This window comes from Camelina sativa, chromosome 3, assembly GCF_030686135.1.
Source record: "Camelina sativa cultivar CO46 ecotype springtype chromosome 3, ASM3068613v1".
NCBI classification, from domain to species: Eukaryota; Viridiplantae; Streptophyta; class Magnoliopsida; order Brassicales; family Brassicaceae; genus Camelina; species Camelina sativa.
The window spans coordinates 5,906,780-5,921,732 of NC_141882.1; the positions used below are offsets into that span (position 1 = coordinate 5,906,780).

Sequence of the window (14,953 nt, forward strand, 5' to 3'; positions counted from 1 at the left end):
AGTGAAACAAGCATAAAAGTACGAATAAATAAAAATAATTTAACTTTCATGAGTTAACAAAGTTCATTACAAAAATAATATATATATTTAAAATATTGTGTATAAATCTTAGTATAAATTACAGTATAGTAGTTTGATACCTAAATCTATATAATACCCGTGCAATCTGAAAAACAATGTTTTAAGCAACGACTTTTTTTTTTTGCACAAACTAAAAGATGATAAAGAAGTTTATTTGATACAATTTTATGGTTGATACTTGATACTATTACTAGGGAATTACATCTTTTGTTTTTCTAATTTTATTTGAAAAAGAATATTAAAGATAATTCATACGTCGTCGAACTTGTAAGACTTTGGACTCTCGAGGTTGTCATGTCATGCATGTGAATTATATTATTAACCAGAAGTTAGGGTCCTACAATATTTCGTGTATTTATTATAAATTTTGCTATATATATATATATATATATATAAAAAATATAACCCCGGAGTTAATATTCAAAATATTTTTATAAACGAATAACATTGTCTTTTTATTGTATGGTACTATAAATGATTTATTTTATATCAGTATATAAGACTAGTAAAAAGTATCAATATTTGGATAATAATATTGCAGTTAATAATTTATATTAATTAAAATATATAAATAAGTGCATTTTCTCTAAGTACGTAGACGATATATATAAGATGCACCAAACGTCATTCGACATCAACATGAACTATTCAATTCCTATCGCAAACTATATACCTATATTAGTGTTTTCCCTAATTTGTAAAAATATTACTGTAAATCTTTATATATACTCTGGAGTTTACAATCATATATCCACCCACTAAACCAACTAAAACTGTACCATACAAGAAAACAGCAGTAACCATGTAAAAAGCCAGTGTATTTACATCTAATTATAATGATGTACCCTCATAATTTTTGGTAGTGTACATTAGGAAGCATGGGCAAAAAGTATCGAAAGTCAAGTGTGATCGATTCACTAAAAATAGGAAATCGTGGTAAAATGGAGAATATTGCTTAATATTTCAGACTTACTGCTCTTAGCAGTAGTAATCATGTCATAGCCATTACAATTTAAAATTACATTCGTTTAGTGAACCAACTCTTTTTAAAAAATAATTTAACAATGGCATGAATCACTTTGTTCTTTACTTATCCCTATTGTCTTTATCCTTTACTACATCAGATCACATATTTGAGATACTTTATCTTTAAATTTTTTACTTGTTTCTGTTTTGTTGTGTCTTCTTCTGGTAAATTCTTGTAATTCCTCTTTTGTCTTTTCCATCCATATATTTATCATTGTTACTTTCGTTTCTAAATTATGGGTGACTGCTGACTAGTAAAGTTTAAACTCTTGTGTTTAAACTATATGATAATCACTCGGTCCTGCATATAAATATATATTGTTTGGTCTGAGGCGTTGAGCCCAAAACTTTGGATAATTTACGGTATTACTAGTATATTTTTAGTCCTTTTCACCTATTTTTTTTTTATCTATCAAGTAACAAAATAAAAAAAGGGTCCACAAGAATAAATGACGTTAGGTCGATGGTCCAAAATTTTTCACAATCTTCAAGATGTTCGTATTTACTCGTTCCCCTTTTATATTATGACGCTTTAATTTGTGTATATATCTCTTTTATTATTTGCTAAAGAGTTTGTATATCTCTAAGTTCTATATTTATCGCTTATTTATTTATTTTCCTATATATCAAAATAAAATCAAGATTCTATACGTATTCATTCTTAGGGCAATAAAGATTTATTCCACTGCAAGACGAGTGCAATTTTTTGTATTAAAATACTTCAAGATCAATTAATAATTCTTTTTTTGAGTCCCATTAATGATATATGTATAGTATATATCACGTTATCACATTTCTATCTTTTAGTGACGTTCTTGAAATTCGCACATGAAAGTTCTCTAAATTACAGCTAGCTATTTTTATGCTGTGAATAAGCAAATACTCTAATAATAATTAAAGTTAAAAATTACAAACCCATCGTATTAGTTAAAAGACAGTTATAGTATAGAACGCAATCATAATACTAGTTTTTAAGTGACAAGCGTGCAAAGGCAGACGATTTGTTTCTCTTTTTAGATGGAACCATCAATTTTTGGTCAACCAAAGATTGTATCCTTCAAAAATAACACAAACTTCTTTTAAGATGCCGACTCTCTTTTAACAATCTTTATCAGGGAAAGAAATTCAAATAAAATTCATTATTGATCTTTATATATATAATTAAGATTTCAATCATTTTTGTGTTAGCTAATCAGAATAAAGATTCAAGTCACATCCACCTTGACATATATATCATGATGAAGTAATTTTAGGGTTGGTTAGATTAAAATATGTATGATAACAACATCATTTGCTATAGTTTTATTAGATTGAAAAGGTATTGATTATATCTCTTAATTTATGATTTTTAGATTTAACAATCTCATGCATGAATAATTCCTGACTCTATATCTATATATATAGTTTTGGTTTTGGACAAATGAATCGAAATGACTAAACCTTATACGCATTTGATCATATATATTAAACATGGTTGACTTCTATGAATATATAAAAACGTATTTTTGTAAGTTCCATCATTATATATACATCAACAAGCATTTAATTTGTAAGCAACACCAACAAAAAATGAATCTTACATTTCACATTTTAGTCATTCTCTTCCGCATTCTTATTATGCATGTGTGCTGTCCTTTGCTTTTCTCACACATCATTTTGATTAATCTCAAAGTTTTGGGAAATAACAATTTTGATGCATTTTTTTGTTATGTATGTATGCCGCCACTACTATATATTTCATTTAATTATATATATAACACTTTAAAGAGAATGATTTATCTGTCGACATATGAATTCAATCATAAAACTTCTCCAGTAATACGTGTAACCAAAGAGTAATTAAAAAACCGACACTATGAGCGAGCCTTATATAAGACAAAAACTAAGAGGAAAGGATAAAAAAATTCAGCCGTTGGGAACATTCTCACTCTTTATTTTTTTTTAATTTTTTTTGTTTAATTAATTCCTTTTGGCATGAGATTCAAAAAGCCCCACACCACCACGATCCAAAGAAAAGTAAAAATGTTTGATTAAGTTTTATTTGTTTCTCGGGATTTCCGACATCTAATCATATGGTTATATCAGTAATACACAGAATACCACGAACTTTAAAAACCCAATGTAACATTCTTATACCAATATGTGTGTGTACATTAGTTACATACTACTATATAAACTGCATTCATGTCCAGCTAGCATCATATCTTGATAAGTTGAAAAAGATCATATAAATTGGAATTGTTTTAAAGTAACCTCGCTTTGAATCTTGACATTCCCTGCTTTTTCCTATTTTTATCATTTATTTATTCTCCTGCAATTCCAAAGACCTCATAATATTTGTAATATATAATCATGTGACATACTTATACGTTGTTAAGGATATTTTAATTACAAGTTATCTGATCTGACATTTTATCTAAATAAGATAGATAAATGTACAATAGAGTAATTAACTTAATAATCCAAAAGAAAAAGAAAACTAATTATTAGATAATGAAGATATTGATTACTGGCTATTGTCTTTGAACCTTCTTTTGGTAATACTGATTCAGCGTTAAAAAAAAAAGATAATGAATGTCAAAATTCAAAATCTAAAGTAAAATACGTAGGACTAAAGGGAAAGAAAAAAAGAATATTTAAAATGACTTAATTACTTCATCTACAATACGTACTACGTACACATCATGTTGTAAATTTAGTGTGTGTGTATATTTTATCAACTATATATATAAACGTCAGTAATTAGTAATACATATACAAAAATTATTATAAATTAGCGCACATATATACACATTTAAATTTGACCAAAAAAAAATATATATATATACACATTTAATTATGTATACTAGAAACGGTGCAACAGACGAACCGGGGACCAATTCCATGGACCAGCTCATATCCCATTTGCTTTAAATGATCTAATTAAGAAATGAATAAATGGTTCTTGATGTATATATATAGTGGAGGAATATTGCTTATCTTTGTAAAAAACAAAAAAAAAAATTCAATGTTATCTACTTTATTCCTAAATCCTAAATTACCCACCAAACAAAATATAACAGCAATTCAAATGGAATTTACAAAGAATCTTCATCTTTTTTTTTTCTAGACAATTACAAGACTTTAGTTTGAAAAAGCATTACCTTTGAAATGAACATACCTGACGACGACGTATTGTAAGATATCTATACCCGTTCGTTTCTATTAATTATTGTAGCATTGACGAAAAAGAAAAGTCATTTGTTTTGATTACGATGGATTTACGTATGTGGTATTCCGTCGCTGACCCGACCAGTCGAGATCATCATAAATTTGTTTTTCTATATTTGAAATTTATTTTACTCTGTTTTTTTGGTTTTTTTTTTTTTTTTAAAAAAAAATTGTTTCTCTGAGTAATGTGAAATTTTCATGTAAGCTTTTTTTTGAATTTGAGTAAGAATAACAAAAAGAGTAATAAATATTATAACGTTTCAGTCTAGTGGTTGGTCAAATTCTTTTTAAAAACATTTCTATCAGAAAACCTCGATTTGAATTTTTAAAATATGACTGCAGATACAAGATTCAAGAAGTTACAAAAAATTTGGTATACTGTTGGAGTCGTCCGTCAAAACCAATTAGATGGATTCTAATTACCAATGGGATTAAGATTTATAATTAACCATGCATACTGTCTGTTGTGAGGATATATAAATCATTGTTTCTGTTTAACAAAATAAATCATTGTTTGTAACAGTTACATTGCCATATTGGTTAAAGACTTAAAGTACTGCTTAATAATAATAAAAAGACTTAAAGTACTACTTATTTATGTTGTTGTTCATTTTTTTTTGTTAAAAATTAAAAAGTATTTGAGAATTTACATTCAGAGAAAATTTCTGGTTACTTTAAGAAAGAAAAAAATATAATTTTCCCAAGTATCGAAAAACTTTCTTACGAAGCAAACGCACGAGTTCTGGGGTTATTTTAACACTATTATGGGGTTTTTACGTGCAATCAGTTTTCTGACATCTGAATTCCTAATCTCATACATCTATTATTATTATTATTATACTATCTTTGTTTCACTTTTTTCTATTTGTTAAAAATTATATATTCGCAAGGTACAGTTTCATGGCAGATGAAATGGACGTAGCGTGTAAGAAAATACAAACCCGTACCTCATAATTTAGTAAACAAAAGGATAAAGTTATAAAAAAAAAAAACATTATAATTATCGTCTAAAATAGTTACATACTCCATTATTTTCTGACTATACTTACTGCAACGACGACACTCACCTTACTTGGTTTTTGTTTTTGTTTTTTTCCCAACATGATAATTGATATACTGTATAGTGCCACCAATTCAGAATTGTACATACCCCCCTTTTCTAATTCGACTTGTAAAAGAAAAACACAACTATAGCAATGCTTAATAAATTGGGCCTCTTAGGCCCATTTTGAAAACCACACAGAAGACTACGAATCTATAGTACTGGTAAAGAACCTGAAAGCTACTATCTCCACAAACGACGCAGTTTTAGCCAAGTATCAACTTAGAGCAGACAAAATCAAGTACGAATATGCAATCTCTTAACTTGATAAGGACCAAAGACAACCTTTTTTGAGCCAACAAGCTTTTACAATTCAACATAGAAATCAAATTCATTGTGTTCAATTAAAATATGAGATTATTAAGACAATCCAATGGAAGCTAGTAAGTAACCGAGAAGAAGCCTGGATGGAGTTCACAGCCTTGTGCCACTCTTTCAAGCATCTGCAACCAGACAACAATTTTTCCGTGTAAGAGATCTGATACAAACTGAAAACTAGTCATTGGACATTGCTCTTACCAGCAAAACTAAAAACTAGTAAAATTTTAGTTATTTTGAATTGTTCTGATTAATCTACTCAACCTTAACTCCTAAATTTTGTTTCAGATTTGCTTATCCAAGAACATAGTAGCTACATTCTTAAGAATTACAGAGTTAAAGAAATCATATGAAGAGAGCACTGAACTTAGGGGTAAGAACTATAAACTTTGATCTAAGGCCATTGATTCCTTCAGGCATTTCAAAAGCTAAAAAAAAACAAATGATGCAAAGGAGTTTTACGTATGATTGAAACAATTCGCCAATGTTATATAAACAGCCTGAAACCAAACTTTTCTAAGACATAGTTCCCGACAAATATGGTATTGCGGCAAAACTCGTTATTCATTTGTCAATCTTAATTCTCTCAGCTGAGCTCTCAAATGTACTTTTCTATCTCCACAATAGTACTCATGCAAAAGCTAAGTAAGATCAAGATTCACAACAAATTTCACCAACTTAAGCTGATAGAGATAACAAATGATAAAAAAACATTTCCAGGTTCAAACCAAAAAGAATCAATTTTGTTTTGCTTATCCTTCAACAAGATTGGAAGAAAAAAAAAAAAATCAAAACTTTACCAGAGAATCTCAAGAACTAAGATTAATTTAACAAAGACGAGAAACATATGATTCAAAAACTAATCAAGATAAAACTACCTCTCTCTCTCTCTCTCTATGCGTTCCAATCAAACTAATCAAGATAGAACCAATCAATCAATCATCAACGATTTTATATACCTCATATAATTAAGAAGAGGCGATTGCTCTTCAGTGAGACGTAGCAGGCTGTTCCTGGTGGTGGTGAGCTGATTTGGAAGGAACCAAAGCTTTGCTGTAGATCTGCTCACCGACGAGGTAGACGCAGAAGGCAGCCACGCCGATGCCAAGTCCTGGAAGAGCGTGTCTCATCTGGTTCGATAGCATCGGATGCTTCCTCCATTCATCTCTTCGCCGGAAAAATTCGCCGGTGGTTCCCAAAGGCTTCGCCATTTTTCTCAGGTTGTTGTTCGTCTATTCGATTGATCTCCTGCGACCGTACTACAACACTACGTTCTCTTTCATCATGGGCTTCTTTGATTTTTATGGGCTTTATTTTTAATGCTTGGGCTCTTTTATTTAAGATCCAGAATATAATAATGTCAGAAAATAGTATTTTACTTTCATTATTTTCAAAAGTTTTCATATTTATATTAAGTTTTATAATATTGCATATATTAAGTTCATGACTTCTTGTTGCTGTTTGTGTCGTATTGTACAGTATTTGTAATTGTAGCCTTGTGATTGATCTTTGCGTTGGTGAGTTCATGTGAGTAAGAGATGGACATATTATTAATTACACATAAACAGTAAATTAGACATACATATCATTTTAAGATATTTTTCGTAAATGTGTCGAACTGAATCCAATATATCCACTAAAGGCAATAAACAGTAACTTTCCTATCAAATTTGAGTACTCTAGAAACATACATATCTTATCATTTACTTATTTGCTATCAAATTCAATTTTATCATTTGAATTACTTTCAACTTTCCTATTTTCTTTACTAAACAGTAAATATCACACAGTAACCTTATTTTTCACTTCCTTGGTCTAGCACACCCACTGAACAAGGAGAAACGTCTCTCTCGACTTCTTCGTGATCGCACAGCATTCCCTTTGATCTATAAATCAAGTCACCAAAAACGTGAGATAAATTAATAAATTGGTGTTTGTTTTATTTCACCATTAAAGGTACAATTAACTCACTTTGCTTCTTCTTGGAGACTTTTGTGTGTTCCAACAGAAAAGCAGACTGCAAACTCCTCTCCCTGATTCTGATTCATATCCTCTACACAAGCCAAACAAGACATTCTTTGTTAGGACCATCTTACTTCTATTCGGTTTTCTCTTTGCTGAATCAAGATTACTTACAGATTGTCGTTGTTGTTTGTGAATTTGCTGTTGTGAAGTAAGCTTGGTGAAACAGGACAATGCTCCATTCTTTTGCCAGTCTGATTCTCCTGAAACTCACCCATTTCACAGATCTTCAAAACTTTAACTCCATTCGTGTCTTCTTGCGGTAGAACTTGATTCCTTTCTGGTTTTAACCGGCCTTGTGAACCAGGAGTCTTTTGTAACCACTCAGTTTCTAATCTCTGTTCTTGAATGATTGCTTCAATCCTTTTCATTGGAATATCATTCCCACTTTCAGTATCTGAACTTGTTGTAACTGCTATTTGTCTGGTTTGCTTGGAGTTGAGTAACTCAGTTTCAGACAAGAGAATTATCCTGACCTCTACGTTTCGCCGTAGTACCATTTCAATCGAGTTTGTGACACTACTTAAGAACCTCTCAGCTCTCGCTTTGATCTCTCTTTCTCCAAATGCAATATAAGCAACTAGAATACCTGCAAACAAGATTATATTAGTATGCAATTGCTTGAGGTTTTTTCCTTAAGTGATTAGGAGAAGTTTTAGGCTTACCTTCAACTTCACTGATAGATAAAAGCTTCCCATGAGCATATAGAAGCTGCTGCAGTGTCTTCGAATGACATTTGTCTACACATTTTATCCAGATATCATTTAGTTTCTCTGAATTTTTGCAAGTAAGTATCATGGTGCTTGCGGTTGTATCGTCATGAGAGTCAGTGTCACTCTCTAGAACTTCGCTAGACGAGGAAGACAATTTCACTTCATGAACGAGATTTCCGTTTTTTCTCATAGAAGTTGGGGATGCTGAATTATTACATTGAAGGCCTGATCTCTGTTTGTAAGCAGTAACTTCTCTTGAAATGCTTGACGGGGGATCTTCAGTTCCCCTAGTGCTTTGCCTTCTACTGCTACCGGTATGTGTGGTTCCAGGAGAAGGCATTGAACCAAGCTGTAGCAAGGTAGCTATGAACCATGTTGAACGATCAGTAGAAACTCTTAGCTGCTTCTCAGCCTCAGAAAGAAGTTTCAAAGCATGCTTTAGTCTCTCCATATCAGCTTCCGTCACTACAAAAAGAAGAATAAGATTGGCCAAATACAAAGAGGGTCAAGAAAAAAATCTAGAAGAGCTTACAAACATCAATAAGCCAAATTTTGTATTTTAAAAAAAACCATTCTAGTGCAAGAGAACATATATGATCATTATGTCTCGCTTGTGGATTCAAATACTTATCAGTTTCATTCAAGAAAATTCAGAACTAACGACTTTGAATTTCCAGAAACTCACAGTTCCGTCCATCAAGGAAGGCTTCACTGTATTTTTCGTCCAAGGCCTTGTATGCTCCAGCAATGATATCCATGATAAGGCTGGCTAGTTGAGACATCATGAGTATTGGGTCAGCTCCTACGTCCAATAACTCTCTAGCTTTCTTAACTGTCTCTGCCGTGTCAGATGACAATGCTAATTCCAAAAGTTCCAGTAAATTGTCATCTGAAACAACACCCACCTGCAAAAACACCAGCAGTCACATTTTACAGTACTCATTGGTCTCACTTTTACCTAATGCAAAAAGGAAAGGAAACATAGTATAAAACACCAAAACTTACAAGCTCATTTACAACATCGACTGTGATTCGTTTTCCCATCAAGCTCAACTGATCCAACATAGTTTCAGCATCTCGAAGCGAGCCATCAGCATTCAAAGCAATCAGGTCCAACGCCTGAGACTCCACATCTAGATTTTCATCTGAAGCAATCTTCCTTAGTCTCACAACAATGTCACCATCTCTGACTTTGTTGAAGAGGTAACTCTGGCACCTTGACTGAATGGTCCGGGGAACGTTGTCAAGGTCGGTCGTTACACATATGAAGACAACTTTCTGCAGAGGGTTCTCAAGAAATTTGAGCAAAGACAGCCACGTCTTAGATGGTAATAAATGACACTCATCTATCACAAAAACCTTGAATCTTGGGGAACTCTGTGGAGCTAATGTCAGCAGTTTTTTCAAAAGATAAGTAACTTTCTTAGCTCCATTCTTCTTACCAGCGTCAAGTTCCAATAGATCCCTACTTTTCTCCAACATGTAATCACTGCACTCTTTGCAATACCCACAAGGTTTCATGTCTTGAGTAGCCAGATCACAGTTTAGGGCAGCCGAAAGGATTCTCGCAGTAGATGTCTTACCAGTTCCTCTAGGACCTTGGAAAAGATAAACATGAGCAATGCTACCCTTTTTCACTGCGTTCATTAGAGATTGAACAACTAAACCTTGTCCAATCAACTCATCAAAGAACATAGGCTTGTACTTATGGCTCAAGCTCTGGATACTTCCCGATGTACTTCCTTCTTCTTCCTCTCCTCCTTCATCCTGACTCCTGCAACTAGTAGACCATCTCCTCCCATCTAATCTACTTTGAGCCTCTAAATCAAGCTCTCCGAAATCAGTTGAAAGATCATCATCACTATACCCAAATCCAATAGATGACCCTCCTCTACTATTACCACCATATTTGAGCAAAGGCAAAACACCCTTTGCACTTCTTAAAGCAAGTTTCTGTTTATTATATCCCCCAGAGGAATGTCTATGTCTACGATACGCTGACTGACTCCCGCATAACATACTAGTACCAGTCTTTCTAAGTGTATCCGAAAAGGAAGGTGAGCAACAACTCCTACACCCACCTCTATGTTTCAGATTCTTCTTGGTCCAGTAAAAAGGAATCCCACAACCTTGTCTCCCTGTAAAATCCAAGTTGTCATCATCCAAGTCATCATCATCATCATCATCCTCCCAAGATCCAACTGTGCTAGGATTACGAACAGCATACATGTTATACGAGCTAGTCGACAATGGAGGTGTACTGTTACACGTATGAGAAGAATCCTCTCTCTTACTAGTAGCTCTCAAGAACTTAGAAGAAGAATGTGACCAGTTGTTCTTGTGCTTAAGCTTCAAAAGCAGAGGAGATGACACTTTAGTGACCTTCCGAGGATTCTCCGAGTTGCTAAAATCCTTTGTTTCGTCCGATAACTCAAGAGATGCATCTCGCACAACACTTAAACCTGACGCAGCGTGAAGATGACGACTCTGAAATTGCCTAGTTTTGGCAGAGCTTTTTCTTCTTCCGAGAATAGCTTCTTTAGGTTGATGATGATAACTCTTCTTCTTTCTAATTTTTGCAAAACCAGGTGACAAAAGATTCGTGTCTCTGCATCCGAAACCCAACGAAGCAGATCGAGTTTTCCCAAGATACGAATCACCAACGTTCCTCGCATCACTCACATCATCATCATCATCATCATCGTTGAGACTACGATGGATCCACGAAGTTGCATCTTCACCTTCACTGTTTTTAGAAAAGCCACTCTTCTCGCTTGAAGTCTTGTGAGCCTTCCAATTGTACAAAAACACCTTCTCCTCCTCCTTGTCTTTCCCTTTCACAAAACCTCGACTACTCGGAAACTGAGAATCCAACTGATTGTTACAGAGAATCCCAAGGTTACTGCTCTCCAGCGGCGGCGGCGGCTCAGGGACGGATCTAGAGGAAGTAAGAGGAGATTTCCAGGAGGAAGTGGTTCCGGGATCGGGTAAACCCTTGGCAACTTTCCTGATTTGAGTAAGCTCCTTCTTCATCAGATGCAATTTGCTCGGATCCAAAATCTTTAGACCCGACATTTTTTTTCTTCTTCTTCGTCTTCTCAATGATAAAGAACAAAAGGAATCACTCTTTCGACTTCTTCCTCCTCTCTCAAGTTTTCAGACACATTTCAATCGAAATGCCGAAAACGATAAATGAGAATTGAACTCTTCTCCGTCGATTTTATAGCAACAAAAATTTGAGCCGGGAACGTTCACCTGAGTTATCAATTTTTTTTCAAAAGAAGACGAAGAATCTTTTGTTTCCAGAAACTGAAGCCTATATGACTATGTGAGAGCGAAAGCGACAATATGAGTGATAGAGATGAAGAAAAGGATTTGTTGGGAAATTCAAAATTTTCACAGGTCTTGCTGTTTTTTTCTTAACTCCCTATTTTTTTTTAATTTTAAAAAACGAACGAATAATATAAAAGTAAAAAAAAAAAAAAAAAAAAAGACACGAAAAGAAAATGTGAAAAGGTGAAAAAAGAAATAAATAGGGTCGGTCGGGAAGGAGCGGTGACGCTCGGGGATTCTCCTTTATTCTACTACTGGTCTCTCTCTCTCTCTTGTATTGTGTCAGATCTAAAAAAACACCAGTCCTCCTCCTCCTCCTCACTCTTCTCTTGTGTCGTGTCTTTTTGTGTTTTAGTATGTTTTTGTACTTCTCTTCTTCACCCATGACCCAACTTTCACATTATCAACATATTTTCTTCAATTTATATTTATTTATTTACTAAAGTTTACATACAACAAAAATTATATAATCGAGTTATCGAGACAAAGTAGAAAAAGAAAACGACTTTGGAATATTATTTCAAAGAAAAATTTAGATATTTATTTTTTTTTAATTATTTTTTACTTCTCCAAAATAAGTCATATTTTTATTTCGAGACGCGAGGAGAAGTACCCAAAGGCTTTAAAAAGCCAAATATTATTTGTTTTTTTAGCCAATATAATGTCTAAAAATTCTCTAAAGATGATTAAGGGCATTATTATAAAGGGAACAGTTTTGGGTGTTTTTAGAGTAAAAATATTATAAAAATAATGTAAGATCATTAGTTTAGATCTTAACACTTTTGTTAAAAAGTTAGTTATTGGGAGAATATGTTTAAGATTATAAGATTTAATAATATAATATTCTTAAACATATTATAATTATAAAAACTTATAAATTAATATTTAAATTGCATACTTATATAAAAGCAATGTATACTTATAAATTAATATAATATTCTTAAACAAATTATAATTATAAAAACTTATAAATTAATATTTAAATTGCATACTTATATAAAAGCAATTGTATACTTATAAATTAATATAATATTCTTAAACATATTACAATTATAAAAACTTATAAATTAACATTTAAATTGAATACTTATATAAAAGCAATTGTATACTTATAAATTAATATAATATTCTTAAACATATTACAATTATAAAAACTTATAAATTAACATTTAAATTGCATACTTATATAAAAGCAATTGTATACTTATAAATTAATATAATATTCTTAAACATATTACAATTATAAAAACTTATAAATTAACATTTAATTGCATACTTATATAAAAGTAATTGTATACTTATAAATTAATATAATATTCTTAAACATATTACAATTATAAAAACTTATAAATTAACATTTAAATTGCATACTTATATAAAAGCAATTGTATACTTATAAATTAATATAATATTCTTAAACATATTACAATTATAAAAACTTATAACATAATATTCTTAAACACTCTTTTAATTTGTGAAAAATTATTTGCAAAAAATTGTATCCATTCACAGCTTGCCCCGTCAGCTTAGAACTGAGCCAAAATCAATTCTACATCAAGAACTAAAAAAAGTGTTCTAAGCCACTATTCATTATTTTTCTAATTTTTTGGGCTTAGAACACCAAGGATGTTCTTCTTATAATGATGGCCTAAGTATATGACAAGTTCTCACATTTTGCATGTCTATAAATCTGAGACCAATACTTTATATATATTTTAAATCATGTATGTTGTGATCCTTGTACAAAACCTACTTATAAGTATCATCATCCAAACCACATATCTTTTTTAATATTTTAGTTGCATTTTCATAACAAAACAAATTGATCTTTATAAAGATTGATGTTTATAAGTTTTTACACATTTTAAAAAAACAATGATTACTTAGTTTAAATATATTTTTTCATTTAACTAAAGATATATTATTTAATTTTATACCAATAACAATTCAAACTTTTAAATATTTTCAATGATTACATTTTGAAGTTTACAAAACATTAATCTTTGTGAGACAAAAAAAATATCCCAAAACATTAATCTTTATGAGACAGATGGAATATATAATATTTTCGGTGACAAAATGTCTTCTTCACTTTTTCGATTGTACGTACTTATTAGCTGTTTTATTGTTGGGTCCGTTTGAAATGTCTGTCTTACAAAAAGACGTATTTAAACATCACATGATTTTTTTCCATCTATAAGATCGCGTTAATAATGTACAGTAAAACCTCTATAAATTAATAATGTTGGGACCAAGATATTTTATTAATTTATAGTGATATTAATTTATAGGTATATTTTTAATTGTTTAATTTTTAAAAATTATGAATTGAGACAATCTTTGCAAAATAAGATTATGAAATTACAAATATTATAGAAAATTTTTAAAAATAAATTACAAATATTATAAATTAAAGAATATTCTAAATTTATGGTATTGGAATTGAATTTCAAATAATAAAAAATTATTATAGAAAATAAATTACAAATATTATAGACAAATTCACTTGTACATATGACATAAATATTCATATTTATGAATAAAATTATCAATTATTGTATTTTAATAGTCTATCAAACTATCAAAATGTAAATGATGCATATGTAGAAATTGAAAACTTTAAAATGTTTTAGCTGTTTTATGAAATGTTATAGAATATTTTATACTAGTATAGTTTGAAGATACAATATAACTATTATTTTATAGATATGAGGTTTAAGAGAAACATATTTTACTATATCAACATATATATATATGTAAATTTACATGATTATTAATTTATGATATTATTGGAACCATATTTTATACGGGGATTTCAAAAAAATTATTATCTTATTATCTTATCAAATTTAGTTATTTTTTACACTGTCCCGACTTGGAACTATTAAAATTTATTAATTTATAGTGTTTATTAATTTATAGAGTATTAATTTATAGAGGATTTACTCCATATATATACAACTATGTATTTTAAACGCATATGAACAAGCTCCTGGGTCCTTTTATACTTTGTGTTCTTTGACTAATATGCATTGTAAAATCATTCATATATGCAAAAACAAATTAACGACGGAATGCAGCACGTGCCACTATTTTGTTCCTTTTGTGAAATTTAATGTGGCCCTCTCAAATTAATTTTTATTTATTA

The 14,953-nt window shown here is 30.9% G+C and overlaps 2 protein-coding genes across 2 annotated transcripts; both read right to left on the minus strand.

Moving 5' to 3' along the window:
- Positions 1-5,661: 5,661 nt before the first annotated feature.
- On the minus strand, positions 5,662-6,994 carry LOC104773205 (NADH dehydrogenase [ubiquinone] 1 beta subcomplex subunit 3-B). Its single transcript, XM_019243445.2, has 2 exons — positions 6,697-6,994; positions 5,662-5,862 (listed from the first exon to the last, which is right to left on the minus strand). Exon 1 carries the CDS (start codon positions 6,946-6,948, stop codon positions 6,727-6,729), a length of 222 nt encoding a protein of 73 aa, XP_019098990.1. The 5' UTR covers positions 6,949-6,994; the 3' UTR covers positions 5,662-5,862; positions 6,697-6,726.
- A 271-nt stretch (positions 6,995-7,265) lies between these two features.
- On the minus strand, positions 7,266-12,138 carry LOC104773207 (protein STICHEL-like 1). Its single transcript, XM_010497793.3, has 6 exons — positions 9,478-12,138; positions 9,158-9,377; positions 8,425-8,937; positions 7,874-8,348; positions 7,709-7,790; positions 7,266-7,623 (listed from the first exon to the last, which is right to left on the minus strand). The coding sequence occupies exons 1-6, from the start codon at positions 11,545-11,547 to the stop codon at positions 7,540-7,542; spliced, it is 3,444 nt and encodes a 1,147-aa protein (XP_010496095.2). The 5' UTR covers positions 11,548-12,138; the 3' UTR covers positions 7,266-7,539.
- Positions 12,139-14,953: the final 2,815 nt, after the last annotated feature.

Coding starts and splice junctions, on each gene's coding strand:
- LOC104773205 (XM_019243445.2), bottom strand. CDS start 6,948: ATGGCGAAGCCTTTGGGAACCACCGGCGAATTTTTCCGGCGAAGAGAT.
- LOC104773207 (XM_010497793.3), bottom strand. CDS start 11,547: ATGTCGGGTCTAAAGATTTTGGATCCGAGCAAATTGCATCTGATGAAG. Junction 8,938..9,157: donor CTTCCTTGATGGACGGAACT/GTGAGTTTCTGG, acceptor TTCTTTTTGTAG/TGACGGAAGCTGATATGGAG. Junction 7,624..7,708: donor AGTCTCCAAGAAGAAGCAAA/GTGAGTTAATTG, acceptor CTTGATTTATAG/ATCAAAGGGAATGCTGTGCG.